This window comes from Empidonax traillii, unplaced genomic scaffold (assembly GCF_003031625.1).
Source record: "Empidonax traillii isolate 1590-97213 ecotype Southwest subspecies unplaced genomic scaffold, ASM303162v1 scaffold383:size710549, whole genome shotgun sequence".
Taxonomy (NCBI): Eukaryota; Metazoa; Chordata; class Aves; order Passeriformes; family Tyrannidae; genus Empidonax; species Empidonax traillii.
In genome coordinates, this window is record NW_020955576.1 from 351034 (window position 1) to 366877 (window position 15844).

At 54.2% G+C, this 15844-nt stretch overlaps 1 protein-coding gene across 1 annotated transcript in view; it reads left to right on the top strand.

Annotated features, from left to right (window-relative positions):
• The window catches only part of ZNF185 (zinc finger protein 185 with LIM domain), a 33780-nt gene continuing 17936 nt past the window's right edge, over window positions 1-15844 (top strand). The window contains 9 exon segments of the mRNA XM_027893174.1: window positions 1-111; window positions 9823-9897; window positions 10905-11043; window positions 11686-11745; window positions 12538-12576; window positions 12797-12871; window positions 13733-13807; window positions 14283-14363; window positions 15648-15731. Coding sequence (XP_027748975.1) covers window positions 9873-9897; window positions 10905-11043; window positions 11686-11745; window positions 12538-12576; window positions 12797-12871; window positions 13733-13807; window positions 14283-14363; window positions 15648-15731 — 578 coding nt within the window. The 5' untranslated portion in view covers window positions 1-111; window positions 9823-9872.

The window sequence follows — 15844 nt, forward strand, 5'->3', positions numbered from 1 at the left end:
GCTGCCAGGGAGGATCCGACATTCCCTCTGCCAGCCCCGGGGAGCAAAACCACCGGCAGAGAGCTCCGCATCCGCCTTTTGGGGACAACCGCACCTGAGGAGCCTCGGTAGGTAGGGCTGGGCAGGGGGTGGTCCCGGAGCCTCGCAGGGGGAGCTGGGGGGCTGCTCCGCCTGCTTTTGGGGGAGCGGGAGGAACAGGAGCGCTGTGCCTTCCTCGCCTGATCCAACGGGCACTGCAAATCCTCCTCCTCCTCCCCGGGGAGGTGAAGCTCTCGGAGCGGTGTCCCGGTCCGAGGTGTGGGGCTGGAAAGGTGCCCGAGTTCCCCAGGGATGGTGTTTGTGCCGTGGCTGAGGCTGAGGAGGGGAGGTTTGGCTGCGGGGCTGTGCTGCACCTGTGCGATCCCAAATTCCCTCCCTGCCCGTCGCCCCACAGCTTCCTAAAATCTGTTCCCCCTCGGAATTTCCAGGGGTGTGGGCAGGAGCGAGCACAGTCCGGACACCACCAGGAAAACTGGAGCCTGTGAGCCCTGCCAGCCTCCCGAGAGGCTTGGGCTGAGCTCAGCCCTTTCTCCCTCTCCAGCCCTACTTTTCCAGGACTCCTGTGGCAGACAGGGAGGAGGAGTTGTTGTTTGTTGTTTGGGGTTTTTTTTGGGTTTGTTTTTTTTTTTTCTCTCTTCTCTGCCTTGTTTTGTTTGCCTCTGAATTAGCGTGAAAGCAGCACCCTGGTGAGGAGTGGCAAAGTTGGTGCAGAGCAGACAGAGCACCTCCCTCTGTCCTTGCTTCATCTGGGCTTGGGGAATGTCACCTCCATTTCCCTGTCCCCACCCCTCTGCTCGCTCCAGGAAAAGAGCCAAAAATCTCCCATCTGCATCCCCCTGTGGCCCACAGGAGTTCTGGAAGAGTCCAGGGCTGCTCCAGGACAGACCCTGCCCCCGGTAGAGGAGATGGATTCACCTGGGCAGGTTGGGGAGCAGGGATTGTCCCCCCCTCCATCAGCTTGCTCGGGACGTTGTATTTAGGAGAGTTACTTTTATTCAGCCAGCCAAAGAAAAAGCATGAAATTTCTTCCCCAAATTCATCAGGTTTAAGTGGAAGTCCCTCTTCCCACGAGTGACAGCTTTCAGCTTTTTCCCCCTCCCCCCCCCAAAAATATTGTGTTTTCTTTCGGCAAAGCTGTGACGTCAGGAAGGTTCGGCGACTTTTCTGTCCTGCTCCGTTTTGTGGGTGGGTGATGCAAACACAAAGCTCCACCTCTGACACCGAAACACAATTTTCCTTCCTTTTTTTTTATTTTCCTTTCATCCTGAGACATCAAGGCTTAAGGTCAACAGTGTGTGGGCGCGGTGAACGTCCTCCACATCCTTCCCTTTCCAAACACAGAAATTAGTTGAGCAATTAGGAATTCATGCCTTTTAATTAGAGCAATCAAGGTGCCGACGCGGTACGGTGAAAAATAATTTCGCAATTTTGGCAGGATTTTGGGATGGGGGTGGTCCTGCTCGGAAAACTCCCAGCTCCCAGCAGAGCAGAGCCCCGGGATGATCCCTTGGGATGATCCCTCGGGATGGACAGGTTTGGGGGCTGCTCTCTTTAAGCTCCCTGACGTGGCTTTACCAACTTCATCTGCTTGAGTAAATATTAATTCTTCGTGGGATCTGTGGTTGTGAGGGAATTCAAGGAAATTAATGGAGCATTTGCAGCTTTTCATCGGAGACGCGTCGGTGTTGCCCGTGGAATGAGGTCTGTGCAGGATTCCCCGGGGCCACTCGCAGCTTTTCATCTCTTTTCCCCATGTTTGGGAAAGAAGAGGCGTTCCCTGCCCTCGGGGAGTTGGGATAAAGATCCTGAGGGGATGTGGTGCCAGGCTGAGGGGTTTCAGAGCTCCTGCACAGACCCCTCTGCAGCCACGGTGGGTGGCACAGGATCCAGCCTCAGGATCAGGTTGATGTCAGGAGGATCCAGTGCTTGGTGTGGTTCACACTCAGGGCCGTGTTGGGCACCCGGGCTGGGTGCGCTGGGTGATGGCTGTGTTGCAATTACAACTGTTGGACTAAATGTCACGGGAGAACTGGGGCAGAGGCAGGAAATGCCACCTGCAGGGGGGTCACCACCCACCCCCTCCAGTTCACACCCAGCTCCTCGAGCACCTCCTGCAGTGGATCCTCCTCCCGGCCCAGCTTCTCCCTGGGGCATCTCTGTGTGTGCTGGACAGGGCAGCCCTGAGCTGGGGTGCTGCACAGTCAACCCTGGAAAGGTTAATTTAAGGTGTCCTGGGCTGCTTCAGTTATTGAATTCCTGATTGTTCACAGCTTGACTTCAGAAATCTCCTGGTGCTTCTTAAACATCCCCAAGCGTGTGTGGAACAGTCTCAGTGTTAAACTGAAACAGTGTTAAATGGAAAAACGGGGAAGGCAGGAGGGAAAAGCTGGTCCTTCAGAGCAGCTGAGAATTGTCTGAAATCATGGAATCCCAGAACGGTTTGGGGTGGGAAGGGACCTTAAGGGCAGGGACACCTTCCACTAACCCAGGTTGCTCCAAGCCCCGTCCAACCTGGCCTTGGGCACTTCCAGGGATGGGGTAGCCACATCTCTGGGCAGCAGAGAGGACTGATCCCCTGCCTGTGTGGACAACACTCAGCCAGGGTTTAGGATTTTGGGGTTGTCAGAGGAATTGTGCCCGAGTTCATCTCCCTTTGACACCCCACAGGCATCTACTTGCTCCTAGTACTGAGCCAATATTGGGATATTTTTTTGCCACTGGGGCTCATCCCAGGTCGTGGAGGATCCCTCGGGCTGTGGGTCTGGACTTCCAGAGGCTGCCTCACCACCTCCCACTCCAAACGCGCTCAGCCCCTGCGGGAGGCGGGATGAGATCCTGGGCTGCAGGGGGTGAGTTCACAGTGGGAAAGCCCGGCGTGGAATTCCTGTTGCCACTCGTTCCCCGGGCACGGGATGTCATTCAAATCAGGGTTCAGAGAAATGTAGTTTTAGGAACGTTGGCTCCAAAACGTCCCGGGCGCTGGGCACGAGGTGCTGAAATGGATCGCGAGGGTTAAGGTGGTTCTGGCAGGGCTTGTGCCATCCACCTGCTGTCCCTTCCCAGCAGATCAGGGGACAGCAAAGCAGGACCAGGTACAACGTTTGCATTGTCGAGGACGTGCCCAGCCTGCTCCATCTCCCGGGAGGAGGGTCTGGATCAGCCCTCCTGCAGCTGGAAAACTCCCTGCTGGGGCAGCTGTGGTGGCTGCAGGTGACCCAGGTGGGAGAATCTTCTCTCCCTGGCTTTGGGAAAACTGGGCTCAAAGTGTTCCCAGAACAGTGGAACCCCGGCCCGGGATTTGGGGCTGGATGATACAATTCCCCGCAGACCTCAGGAGGTTCAAAGGGAGGAGGTTCGGACCTTTTGCAAGCTTTTAAGTACATTTTAATTTGAGCGCTGTGAAGGTCAGAACAGGCATCAATTATCCTCAAACCAGGGTATTTTTCCGCACCGCTGCCCCGGGTGCTGTTTGCGGCGTTCGGGTCGCTGGCCAAGCCCTCCATTAGCGCGCGAGTTTCCCGGGGGGGGGGGATTGAGGTTTGTGCTCGGAGCCAGGAGCGGGAGGAGCACGTGAGAGGCTCCTTGGATGGGCTCAGCTCCCGGGAACAGCGCCCAGGGCTGCTCCTGCCCGGGACCGGGACCGGGATCGCCGGGGGCGACTCGGGGCTGCTCTGCAGGTGGTTTCGTCAGTGACGGCTCGTGGGCTTTGAAATAACGCTGTGGAGCACACGGTTTGTCATCTCTTAATGACCTTGCTGTTGAGGCAGCTGGAGTTCAACTCCTGGAATCAAGGTTGGGAGAGACCTCCGAGGTCATCCAGTCCCTGCATGGACAGGAAAGGCAGCAGCACTTGGATCATCTGGGAGTTCCCATCCTAAAAGGGTCCCGCTGATCCAGCAGTTCCTGGTGCAGAGCATTGCTGGCCCTCCCAGAGGGAGGAACTCGGGGATCACATCCCGGGACCAGCATGGAAAAACGAGCCTGGAACTGGGACATCAACAGGAGATGCCACCCCGAGGCCGGGAACACCGGGAACAGGAGTGCTGTAACCTGACCTCGGTGGCTGCCCCGGCTGTGTGGACAGTCCAGGAGTCTAAAAGCACCCCGTGGCACTCCCAGGAAAAGCTGGGATCAAAGCAGCTCCGCTTCCTTTCCCAGGGCATTCCTCCCATCCTCAGAACTGGGCCCAACAGCTCATCCCGAGACACACGCAGGGCAAGGTGGTTATTTAGACACAAAAGGGGCCGAGTGTCCTACAAACTCCTGACAACAGCAAGCTAAAAAACTTGTTATTAACATTTAAAAGCTGCAGTTGAACCACCAAAAAGGAGGGTGGCTGGCAGCGTTTCCCTCCGGGCAGGGAAGAGGAGCTCCAGTCAGTAAGAACAATAAGTGTTTCATCTCCTGGAGGGTAATTAGGTCTTTTTTTGTTTTTGTTTTTTTTAAGTGGCTTGCATGGAAAACAGGATCCTTCCCAATTAAGTAATGGGCTGGTGATTTCAGGCACTTGAAGAATTTTATTAGCAGAGAGAGCGTTGGTCTGGCTGGGCCAAAAATCGAAGGATGGAGGGGGGGGGGCAGGACAAATCCCCCACAGCCTTGGAGCTGCGTTCAGCTTTCCCTCGCTCAGCCTGTGATCCGTAGGGATCGCTCCCTAAGAAAGCCAAGAGAGGAGTTTGTGGTGTTTGAAGGTGTCGGAAAGAGCCGGGGCGGGGCAGGGACCCCCCTCGGGCAGCGGGAGAGCTGAGCTGGCTCCCTGCCCGCTCCGTGCCCTCCAGATTAACATCTAAACGAGCTTCCAGCTCCCTTTTCCTAATTAAATGGCTTGTAATTGCTTCCCTTCCCGGCACGGGGAGCTCAGGACGGGCTCTGATTGGATTTTGGTCCTGCAGGGGCAGAGCAGTTATATCTTTGCTCGTGGTGGATGCTTTGCCAGCGGGAATTTCCCGTTTTTACGTGTCTCCTGTTGCCTGGGACATCCCGGTGTTACATCCCAGAGCTTGGTGGCCAAAGCTGAGCGCTGGTTGCACCCATCCAGCCCTCCAGGATGAGGGGATTCAGCCAGAAGGAACAGGGATGGGTATCCCACTATCCCACATCTTGGTGCTGCTTATGGGGAAGGGCTGGAGAGGGAAGCACTTGGAAATGAGGGGCAGGCCTGGAATCCCCCTGGAACACTCTGCAGAATGAAGGGGGTGCTGAACTGTCCTGCCCAGGCCAAATCCATCCCTGCTGCTCCCTGAAATCACCTCTCACAGCCCACGGAGAAGGGAAGAGGCTCTCTCTGGAGGATCACTGGGATCATCCACCACACCTGGCACAAAGCTCCACCTGTGCCACATTCCTGAGGGTGGGGAGAGGCCGGTGGGGTTTAATTGCCTGGAAGTTGGGCAGGTTCTGCCTCAGAAAGGGCTCAGGGACAGGAGGTGGATTTAAAATTGGCTCTGCCGGGGTCAGTGTGGCTCCTGTAGCACCGAGGGGTTGGTGGCAGCTTCAGCTGAGCCTCTTTTCCCCTGGAATCCACACTGGAAACATCCTGGGAAGTCAACCAGGTGCCCACCTGGTGTGAATTTTGGCCTTGGAGATCCAGCAAGGGGGAAGGAAAACAAGGAGATGAGAGGTAAGAGGTGCCAAGAGGTGTGAGGGTGAACCCTGGGATTGACACGGAGTGGAGGAGGGAAGTTTGGGAGAGCAGAGTTGTCCAGTTATCCCATCCCAGCAGCACAGGATAACGGCTGAGGGGTCCCCACGTGCCCCCCTGCTCAGCTCATCCCGTGGGAGAGCACTTGGGGAATTTTAGAAGGGTCTTCTGAGGGGCTTTTTTTTTGGATAGGAGTGGGATAAAGGGAGCTGGAATACTTTGGGAAGGTTTAGCTGGCAGCTGCTTTGCCTTGGGAATGTGGACTGGCATTGATGAACCTGATATAGCTCCAGGGTTGGACTGGCACCCTTTCCTTCATTTTTTTTTTTTTTTTTTTTTTTTTTTTTTTTTTTTTTTTTTTTTTTTTTTTTTTTTTTTTTTTTTTTTTTTTGGAATTAGCAACACTGCACCTTTTCAAAAATCCCTGCAAGCTCCACTAAGTTTTTGTTCCCAAGAAAAAGGGAGTTAAACCCTGAAGTTAAAACCCAACGATTTTCAGCCTTTTGTAATGAAATATTTTCATGTCATGGCTCCAAACAATGTGGGATTTTTTTTTCCTCCATTTTCATTTAATTTTGATTTCCTTTCCTCAGGCCCAGGCAGGATTTAACCCCTCTCACAACGTGGTGTTCTCAGTCACTCCTTGGACAGCTCAGAACTCTTCCCTTCTTTTTTTTTTTTTTCCCCATGTTTTTCCAGGTGCATTCCCTATGGATACACCTTCCCTGCTTGGGGACTGACCATCCTAGATTAGCCTTTCCAGGCTTATTTTCACGAATGGCTTGTCCTTATAATCTGGGGGTTTTAAGGATCAGAGGATGAAAAAACTCCTGTGGGAATTTCTCCTGGAAAACAGGTGGAGTCCTGCTCCTCACTGCTCCAGAGGGGGGAGCTGGAATTCTGGATTTATTCCAGAATCCCCGGGGGGGAAACATTCATCCAGAGGGAGGTTGTGCAGGGAAGGTGTGTGAGGGGAATCATCCTTCCCAGTGCAGCCATTCCAGAGTGTACTGGGCAAGGCTTAACAAAGCAGGAACCCTTTGGATTGGGAAGGGAGCAGCGTTATTGCTCATTTGCATAACGATGGCACCCAAAGGTGCTAATTAAGATCCTGGCCCGTGGTGTGCAGACACTTCAGAGGAGGCAGTTGGCTCCAAAGGGAGCCCTTCTGATGGAAATCCTTCCCCAGAAATACAGAGGGAAGAAGGGATTTTATTTAAATGGATTTCTTTTGCCCTATATATTTGTCGGGAATATGCGGGAGAAAAATCTACATTCCTGAACAGCCCTGGTGGCTAAAATATACTTGCTGTTTGGCCTTTCTACCAGAGATATTCCTGGTCACAGAGGGGCAGGATTTTCTAGGAAGTAAGGGAGAAACAGAGGAGGAAAAGACGTGTCTGGCTTGGCAGAGCTTTTTTTGGGAGCTGCAAGGCAAGAGGGAAGGGAATGGATCTTATTTGAGGCAGAGGAATTTCAGGTCTCCACGTGGTAAAGAGAGTTTGCTGCAGTGGGGATTACAGAGCTGGGGGATTCCATGTGGATGGGGTTTAAATCCAGGGGGGGCAATGGGATCCTGTGGGACACAGAGGGTTGAGACTGTGGCAGGGACAGGAGTGGGAAAGGTGACAAACCCTTCAGCTGGACCTGCTGGCCTTTCTTTCATCCCTCAAAATCTCCGTGGGGAATGGGGATAAACGTCCCAGGTTTTCAGGGCACAGCCACCCGCGGGTGCTGGAGGGAGGGAGCTCTGGAAGTTCCTGTGCACCCCCAGAGCTCCTGGCACCAAGGGGATGTTGTAGCCACGGGGACCTGGAGTGCCCCAAACGCGTTTCCTGCCCCAAAGCATCATTTTGGGGCCATTTCCCCCCTTTTTTCTCTCATTTTCTCCCAAGTGCTGGGCCGAGCTTGCACCTTCTAAAAATTTCCCCCAAATCCATCCTGCCCTCCCCTGGCACAGCTGGAGGCCGTTCCCTCTCCTCCTGTCCCTGTTCCCTGGGAGCAGAGCCTGACCCCCCCCCCGGCTCCCCCCTCCTGTCAGGGATTGCAGAGCCAGAAGGTCCCCCCTGAGCCTCCTTTTCTCCAGGCTGAGCCCCCAGAGCTCCCTCAGCTGCTCCAGCCCCTCAACATCCCCCAGCAGTGCCAACTCAGGGGGACAAACTGGGCACGTGTCCCACCAGATTTGCCAAAGGTTTCCCTCCGGCCCCCTCTGTTCCGCTGGGGAGCAGCTCCAACTTGCTGGGAAGTTCTGCCAGAGCTGCAGGGACACCCTAAAGGGTGTCTGCGTGTCCTGGTGGCTCCCTCCGCTCGGGATCACCATCCAGCTCCTGGTCCGGAGCATCCCTGAGTGCCCGCCGGGATTCAGAGCTGGAAAACGCTGGCACCGGTGGCCCAAAGCCGCTCGCAGGGAGCATCGCTGCTCCTGTTTGTCCCAGCGGGAATCTCGGCGGAGCAGCAGGACAGGGTTTGGTGCCGCCCCTCCCAGGATCGCGGGGGGTGGGAACAGGGAAGGCGGTGCCAGGGGGGAGAGGCTCGGCCCACGTGTGGTGGCTGGCACGTTTTTATCCCCGTGCCAGTGACACCCGGTTGTGGTTTCCCATCCCCTCGGGTGGATCCTGGGGGGGGAATGGGGTGAGTAAGAAGCAGAGTTTCTGTTTGAGCAATAGGGATGTTGTTCTTCTCGCTCCAGCCCTTCCCCAGAGTCTTTCCTCTCCTTCTTCCTGCAAAAGCTCTTTGCTGGAGGAGAAACCCTGGGAATCGCTCTGCCCTTCAGCTTCCAAATCCCTGAATTCCACGGCAGGCGGAGCCTTTCCCGTCCCCCTGATTTGCGCTGGAAAAGGAATGGGTGAAACATTTTGGGTGGTTCTTTCCCCGTCCTCCACTTTATTTTGTGGAGGGGAAAGAGTTTAATAAGTAGAAGAGAGCACCAAGGGAGGGTGAGAGAATCCCGGACTGGTTTGGGTTGGAAGGGACCTTAAACCATCTAGTTCCACCTCCTGCCATGGGCAGGGACACCTTCCACTAGCCCAGGCTGCTCCAGCCCGGCTTTGGATACTTCCAGGGTCTGAATGTGCCTCACTCAGGCAGGTCCGAGGAATGGGATTCCTTTTCAACCCAAAATTTGCCAGATGACAGGAATTTCTGCGCCCCTGATGGCTCCAGCCACATCTCCCACCTTCAGGAAGGAGACACTCAAGTATTTAGAGGCTCCTCCTGGATATTTAGGATGAGTTTTCCTTTCTCTCTGTTACATTTCCACGGGAAGGATGAGCAGGGGTGGGAGCTGGACCGATGTTTGGGAATGTTTGCAGGAGGAATGGAATCCTCGGGGTGATGGCAGAGCTGGTCCACGATGTCAGAGCAGGGGCTGTGGGGTGGGGAGAGCTCTGGCCGAGCCGAGCCCAAGGAGGAGCCTTTGCCAAGCAGCAATGCCGTGAGATCAGCGCCTGGAATTCCTCCTGGGCGTGTGGAACCGCGGGAATACTGCAGGGACAAGCCCACCAGCAGGGAATAACAAGCTCATTTTAGGCTCTCCTGAAGAGGGTTGGGCCTTTTCATTACTGAGGAGCAGAGTCATTCCAGAATCCAGGAGATTCTGGCAAGGAAACACTGCGGGGAGAGGGGGGTGGGGGTGGTGTTGGAAAAGCTGGAAGGTGTCCCTGCCAATGGCAGGGGTTTGGAACGGGAGGAGCTTTCCAACCCAACCCAGTCTGTGCCTGGTTTTCTCCTCTGAAAAGAGGGTTCATCCCTCAGCTTCCACGAAAAAATTAGAGGGTGGCAAAAGAAAAGAACCATTTCGGACAAATCAAGTGTCCCACTTATCCCCAAACACCGGGCCAGTTGTGAGGATTGTTTTTGTTTGTTTGTTTGTTTTGTTTTGTTTTTGGTTTTTTCTTTTATTCATTTATTTGTTTGTTGGAGAAGAAAAAAAATATATATATTGTCGTGGCAGAATCTGAACAGACCAATTTCCCCCCCCCCCCCGATTTTCAGTTTGTGGTTGGTTGTGATTCCACTCTCTGGGACAGCAGCAGAGTGTCCCAGAACCCCTCCAGGTTCTGTGGCTGGGACACTGTGGCTCTGCTGTCCCCTCCCCAAAGGTTTTTTTACAGCAGAACTTTCCCTTTTTTCATCTCCTCCAGGGGCTTGTTGGCTTCAGGCAGTGTCTGCAGGGGAAGCTGCTGCTGTGACCATGATGTCCCTGGGTGTCAGCAAAGGTAATTCCTTCCCTCTGCTGCCTCTCCTTTGTGTCCCCAGCTCAGCTGGATGTCCCTGCTCAGCTCCCTCAGGGTGTCCAGGGGCAGAGGACACTGGGTGCAGTGTGAGGAGCAGAGCAGGCTCCGTGTTTTCAGCCTTTATCAGGTGTTTCCAGACGGGGAAAAGGTGGAAAATAGTCAGAAATACATGGGAAAGGAGATTTCCTTATCTGGTCCTCATCTTACAATTTCTCCAGGGGAAAACAGCTAAAAATGCCACCTAAAATGCCCCTCTCTCTCTTTCTCTCTCTCTCAAATATCCAGCTGGAATCAGTTTGGTCCAGCAGGATTTTGGCACTCTGGGATGACCAAAGCCCTTCCCACCAATCACCTGCACATTTCCTTCCCTTGGCAGAGACTTTTCCTGTCTTCTTCCCTGTCTGCTCCCAATATTTTTGGCTTTATTACTCCTCCCCACGAACCTGTGCTTTTTATTCTCACCCCACCTGTTTCCCGCTGGGAGGACTTGGCAGTTCCTAATCCATAAACTTTTTGTTTTCCCACGTTTTAATTTTGTGTTTCATTGCATTGCTGACCTTTCCAACCAGAGAGTGTAGTTGAGGTTGGTTGCCTGGCCAGAGAGAAGGAGGAGGGTGGAGATGAGGGGACATTCCCAGATTTAGGGAGACTCGGTTAGATAATGTGTATTTGCAAGTGAGCTTGGGGATGGAAATGTGGGAATGAGGAGCCAAAGGAAGTGTCTCCTTCAGCTGGGACAGGCTGAGAGTGCTGAGGTGTGAAAACACCCTGCAGAGGAGGAGCTGCATCAGGATAAGTTGATCCTGAAGTCTGGATGACCTCGTGTCTCCATCTTCTGTTGGAAGTGGAAAAAGACTCACCCGGCACTGGGATCTCTGGCGGGAAGGAGAGAGCCCCGTGCTCCTGCCCCTCCATCCCTTCTCACCTGCTGCTCCTGGGAGGCCTTGCCCTTTCTCAGCCCTCTCTCCTCCCTTCCCATGGCTCTCCAGGAGGGATCATCCCCCCCACGGACGAGGACCGGCGCAGGATCATCAAGCAGATGAAGGTTCGCACCACGCTGAGAGGGGACAAGAGCTGGATCCACCACCACAACTCGGACTCTGAGGATGAAAAGAAGAGCAGCCCCCTGTAAGTGTGGCCAGGGGGATGCTCCTCTTCTCCTTCCCTTTCCATGAGGATAATCCCTTTTCCCTGTCCTCCTACTCCCACTCCTGTGAGTGGAACCACGGAACGCCCCGAGTTGGGAGGGACCCACGAGGATCATCGAGTCCAACTCCTGGCCCTGCACAGGACACCCCAACAGTCCCACCTTGTCCAAGCACTCCTGGATCTCTGGGTTCTCCAGTCCCTCTATTTTCCAGCTGCAGGAGGAGCAGTCGTGGTGCTGACGTGTTTTGGGGTCCCTGAGGGGCCAGGCAGTGACAGGGCCAGAAGGAAGTGCTGCTCCTTATTTTATTTTGGATAAATGCAGGCTGGGGAGAAGTATCCAGCAGCACAGGCACGTTGGAAGCCTTAGGAGAACTCCACATTATTTTTTTGAAGTGCTTCACCATCTCCAGGGTGACAAACACCAGGCAGACCTGGCTGGGAGGTAGTTCAGTGATCAGACACCTCCCCTGCAGCTCCCACAGTACCAGGGAACACCAGGCTGCACCAACTTCTCTGGAATTAGAACCAAACCCAAATCCATCTCTTCTTCCAGCTCTCTCCAAAAGCATCACTGCCACCTTCAGCCAGACCGTCAATTAATGATGTTTTCTCCTCCCTCAGGTCTGGCCGGGCCGGTGGGAGATCCCAAACCCCAAAACCTGTTGCTCCCCAGAATGACAGGTAATTTTGAGGGTCCATCCTGTCCCTTCCCCTCTCAGGGGGTCGGTGCTTCCAGTGGTTCTTCCCCTCCCTACTGGGATTAGCTCTTCTTGAGGAGGTCCTGCCTTGTGCTGGGGCCTCGTTTTGAGCCAGACGGCACTGCCAGTGGGGCTGATTTTAACTGGGTAACTCTAAAATTCACTTCTCCTCTAAGGAAATCTTCTGGAGAGGTTGTGGAATGCCTTGGAAACTGTCACCATGGAGAGGGCAGAGAGGGGAGGGAGGGAGAGAGGGATGTGTGGAGGGAGGGATGGAGACAACGCTGCCCTCTCCCAGGAGCAGTTTCCTGCTTCCTCTCCCTTCTCCTGTGCCAGCTCTTGCCAGTTCTTGTAGCACTGAGACAGGATAGCCCCCAGAGGAGCTCCCTTCCCAGGAATGGACCCTCAGAGGAGTTCACATGAACTTGTTTTCCAGTGATAAACCAACCAGGATCTCGATGACGTCCAACTTCTCCCCTCTGTGCCCCCACCCTGATGTTAATCCTGAGCCAGAAAATGCTGCCAGTGGAAAATTCTAAAATTCACTTTTCTTATTAAAAAAAATTTATTTTCTAGAGCTTGTTTTGATGACCATTTATTTGTAAAGAACCCTCCCAAGGCTGACCCAGGTGCAGCAGCTCTGGGATCCTTCCAGGCCTGCTCAGCTGGATTTTTGGTGTGACATCCACGTGGCCATTCCCTTTTAACCTTGTGCTGCTGTTGTTGTTTCTCCCTGGGTTTTTTTTTGACTCACTGATGTCTGTTCTTTGCACAGGTCACCTTCCTCCAAGCCCCAATCCGGTTACCTCATCAGGTTGGTATGGAATGGGATAAATTTGGGCTGCAGGGGAAGGAGAGCCGGACCAGGAGCAACGAGCAGGAAAAACAGTCCTCTCTGTTGGGTCCTGTTGGTTGGGAACACAACACTCAGGGAGGGCCTTGCTGAAGAGACAGTCCTGTTGTTTAATGGGTAGTTTGGTCTTAGTTCTGGATGTTTTCCAGCCAAAAACTGAAGCTGTCCCTTCCCTCCCCAGGGGGGTGTTCACCAGGACCATCGACAAGGCCTCGGCCGTGCCGGATTCCTCCTCTCCTAACCAAGCACAGAAAAGGTACCTGTGTGTCTTCCCTCCCCAGGAAAAGAAGCTTTTAAATACTTAGAACACGTTTCTGGCCATCCTCTTGCTTGTGTCCGGTGCTTGTGGGCTTCCAGAGCTCCATGAAATCCCTATGGAATGCTGGGGTCAAACTCCTTGTGTTCCTCACTTTCCCTGCGGAAGGACTTGTGGGTTTAATTTGGCCAAGAGAGTTTGGAGGGTGAGGAACAAACCACCAGGAATCCTTTCAAAGCTGTAGCCCTTGATGTCAGTGTTTTTTAACAGGGTCAGTTTGTTGCGGGTTATTTTGAGATCCGGTTTTGTGCAAGGCATTAAATTTGGGATCCTGGGAAGTCAGACCCAAGGGTGCCTCTGATCTGAACCCAGAGAAGCTGTGGCTGCCCCACCCCTGCAAGTGTCCAGGGTGGGTGGATGAGGCTTGGAACAACCTGGTTGAGTGGAAGTTGTCCCTGCCCACTGGAAGATCTTTAATGTCTCTTCCAACCCAAACCATTCCGTGGTTTTGTGATTCTAGAAGTGCATTGTTTCATCTCGAGCCAAATCTTTTGTAACCCCATTTCCCACCTGTTTCGATTTGTCTGGGGACAAGGGTGATGCCACAAGGTCCTGGGGTGGAAATTCCCCCATCCCACAGCAGGATATGCCCACACCAGCTCTGACAACTCACAATATCCCCGGGGAAGCAAAGCAGACCTCAGATCCCAGTCCTAAATCCGAAAAAGGAGGCAAATGCTGCTCTTCAATGAAACAGCATTTAGTGAGGGTGGATGTTTGGGGTGACCCTGCTTTCCTCTACCCTGTGGAGCTCCCCTGGGGAAGGGTCACGTTGATGGGTGTGATTTGTGCCTCCTGCAGCAATTCCACCAAGGGACAGAGCCCGGGCCGGTCCCCCTCTGGGTACAGGATGACCACTGAGGACTACAAGAAACTGTGAGTGTGCAGAGGGAGCAGCTCCCTCTCAGTCCCTGCTCAGTGCCAAGGCCACCTGCACAGGAGTGCCCAGGAAGCCTCCAGAGCTCCCACTGGAAAAAAGTGGCTCCCAGGGCCATCAAGCGTCCCTTGAACCGGCCTTTGCAGGGAGGGAGTTTTATCCCAAGGCACAGACTGGAGGGTGCAGCCTGGGAACGTGGTTTGGAGGATTGCTGGGCTTCCTGAAAGCTGGAGCAAAGAGGAGCTTTGTGGCAGGGCAGCACTGCTGGAAGTGCCTGCACAGCCTTTCGTGTGGCTCTGCTCTGGGATGGGGCTGGAGGAAGGAAACCAAACCCTGCAGGGACGTGGAGCACCCCAATGCACGTGGAAAATACAAGTGTTTCCCGGGATCTGAACCATTTCCACACGTCCATGGGTTCAGCTGTGTGTTGGTGGTGCCCCTTACCCTGGCTCTGCCCTTCCCTCTCTGTTTCAGAGCTCCTTACAATGTCAGGCAAAGATCTGTGGATGGGGATGAGGAGGACGTGCCTTTTTCTCCGGATGAACACAAGAAGAGGTGAGTCCTGGAGGTACCTCCGTGTTCCTGCAGGGACAGGGACAAGTGGCCTCTCTCCAGCTGGGCTGTTCATTCCTGGGAATGACATGGATGAGCCATTAGGGCTGGTTTGCAATAAAATAATAATAACAATAATAATAATAATAATAATAAGCAGATATTTGTGCTCAGAGCCCAGTTCTGCCCACGGGCCACTGCCCTTCCAACAAAATATAATTAAAAGCCTGACATGATCCAACCTGACAGCACAGCCCAATTAATTGGGCAGCTGGGAAAGGTTGTGGAATCCGTGGGCTGCCTTGTGTCCTAGTGAGAAGACAGAGATGTACAAAGAGCCTGGCAGGAGCCCAACTCCCTGCCCCGGGGTCGGGATCACTCAGGGACTGGAATCCAAGGCCGCATCCCAGCAGGTCTGTCACACTCATCTCAGGAGCAGAATCAGAGAATCAGCCCAGAATTGTTTGGGTTGGAAGGGTCCTTAAAGCCCATCCAGTCCCACCCCTGCCATGGTCAGGGACACCTTCCACTAGCCCAGGTTGCTCCAACCTGGCCTTGGACACTTCCAGGGGTGAGGCAGCCACAGCATGGACAAGAACATGGCTGATTGCTCTTGTTGCTTCCAGATGAGCTTCTGAAGCCCCTTTTGCTCAGACACAAACCTTGTACAGACGAAAACTTGGTCATTTGCCCCCTGGGGTCGAACCACAAGAAGGCCTTTCAGAGATTTGCTCTCTGCCTCGGTGCTCCTTCCCTCGGGGTGAGCACAGAGCGTGTCCTGTCTCCCGTTTTCCTGTCCCATGGTATCCAATATTGCAAAAATCCAGGTCAGTCTGGGAAAAAAGACTGGAAAGCTCCCTCTGCCCTCCTGCAAGAGGAAGTATTTGGTTTTCCCCCCTGATGCTTCCCATCCACGTGGAAGGGCTGTGGTCCAGCAGGAGTGACACTGAAGGAGTTAAGGCGCTGTCACTGCTCTGACTGGCTGGAGATTAGAGATTTTAGGGCTAATTTCTTCACAGGAAGAGGGGTCAGTGGTGGAGTCCCCATCCCTGGAAGTGTTCAGTGAACACGTGGATGTGGCCCTGGAGGGGGTGGTTTAGAGGTGACCACGGTGGTGGTGCGGGTTGATGGTCGGCAGGTCTTTTCCAACCTTGACGATTCCGCGACTCAGAGTGTGGGAGCTCTGTCAGGGTCGGCACCAGCCTTCTCTGGGTTGTTCCTGGGCTGCCCAGGCAGCAGCCAGGGTGAGGAGGAGCAGGATGTGACCCTGTCCCTCCCTCCCTACAGGACTGAGGCTGCCAACAGTGTCCTGCGGCGCTCGGCCGGCCGGGAACGCGCCTACGTCCTGTCGGCGGCCAAGAAGAGCAACGGGTGAGTCTCCGTGTCCAGGATGGGGCAGGAGCTGGGAAGGGGCTGTTGGAGGTGTCTCACAGGAATGGTGGTCTGTCCCAAGGCTCTGATGGTGAAGGGAACCTTGGTAATGG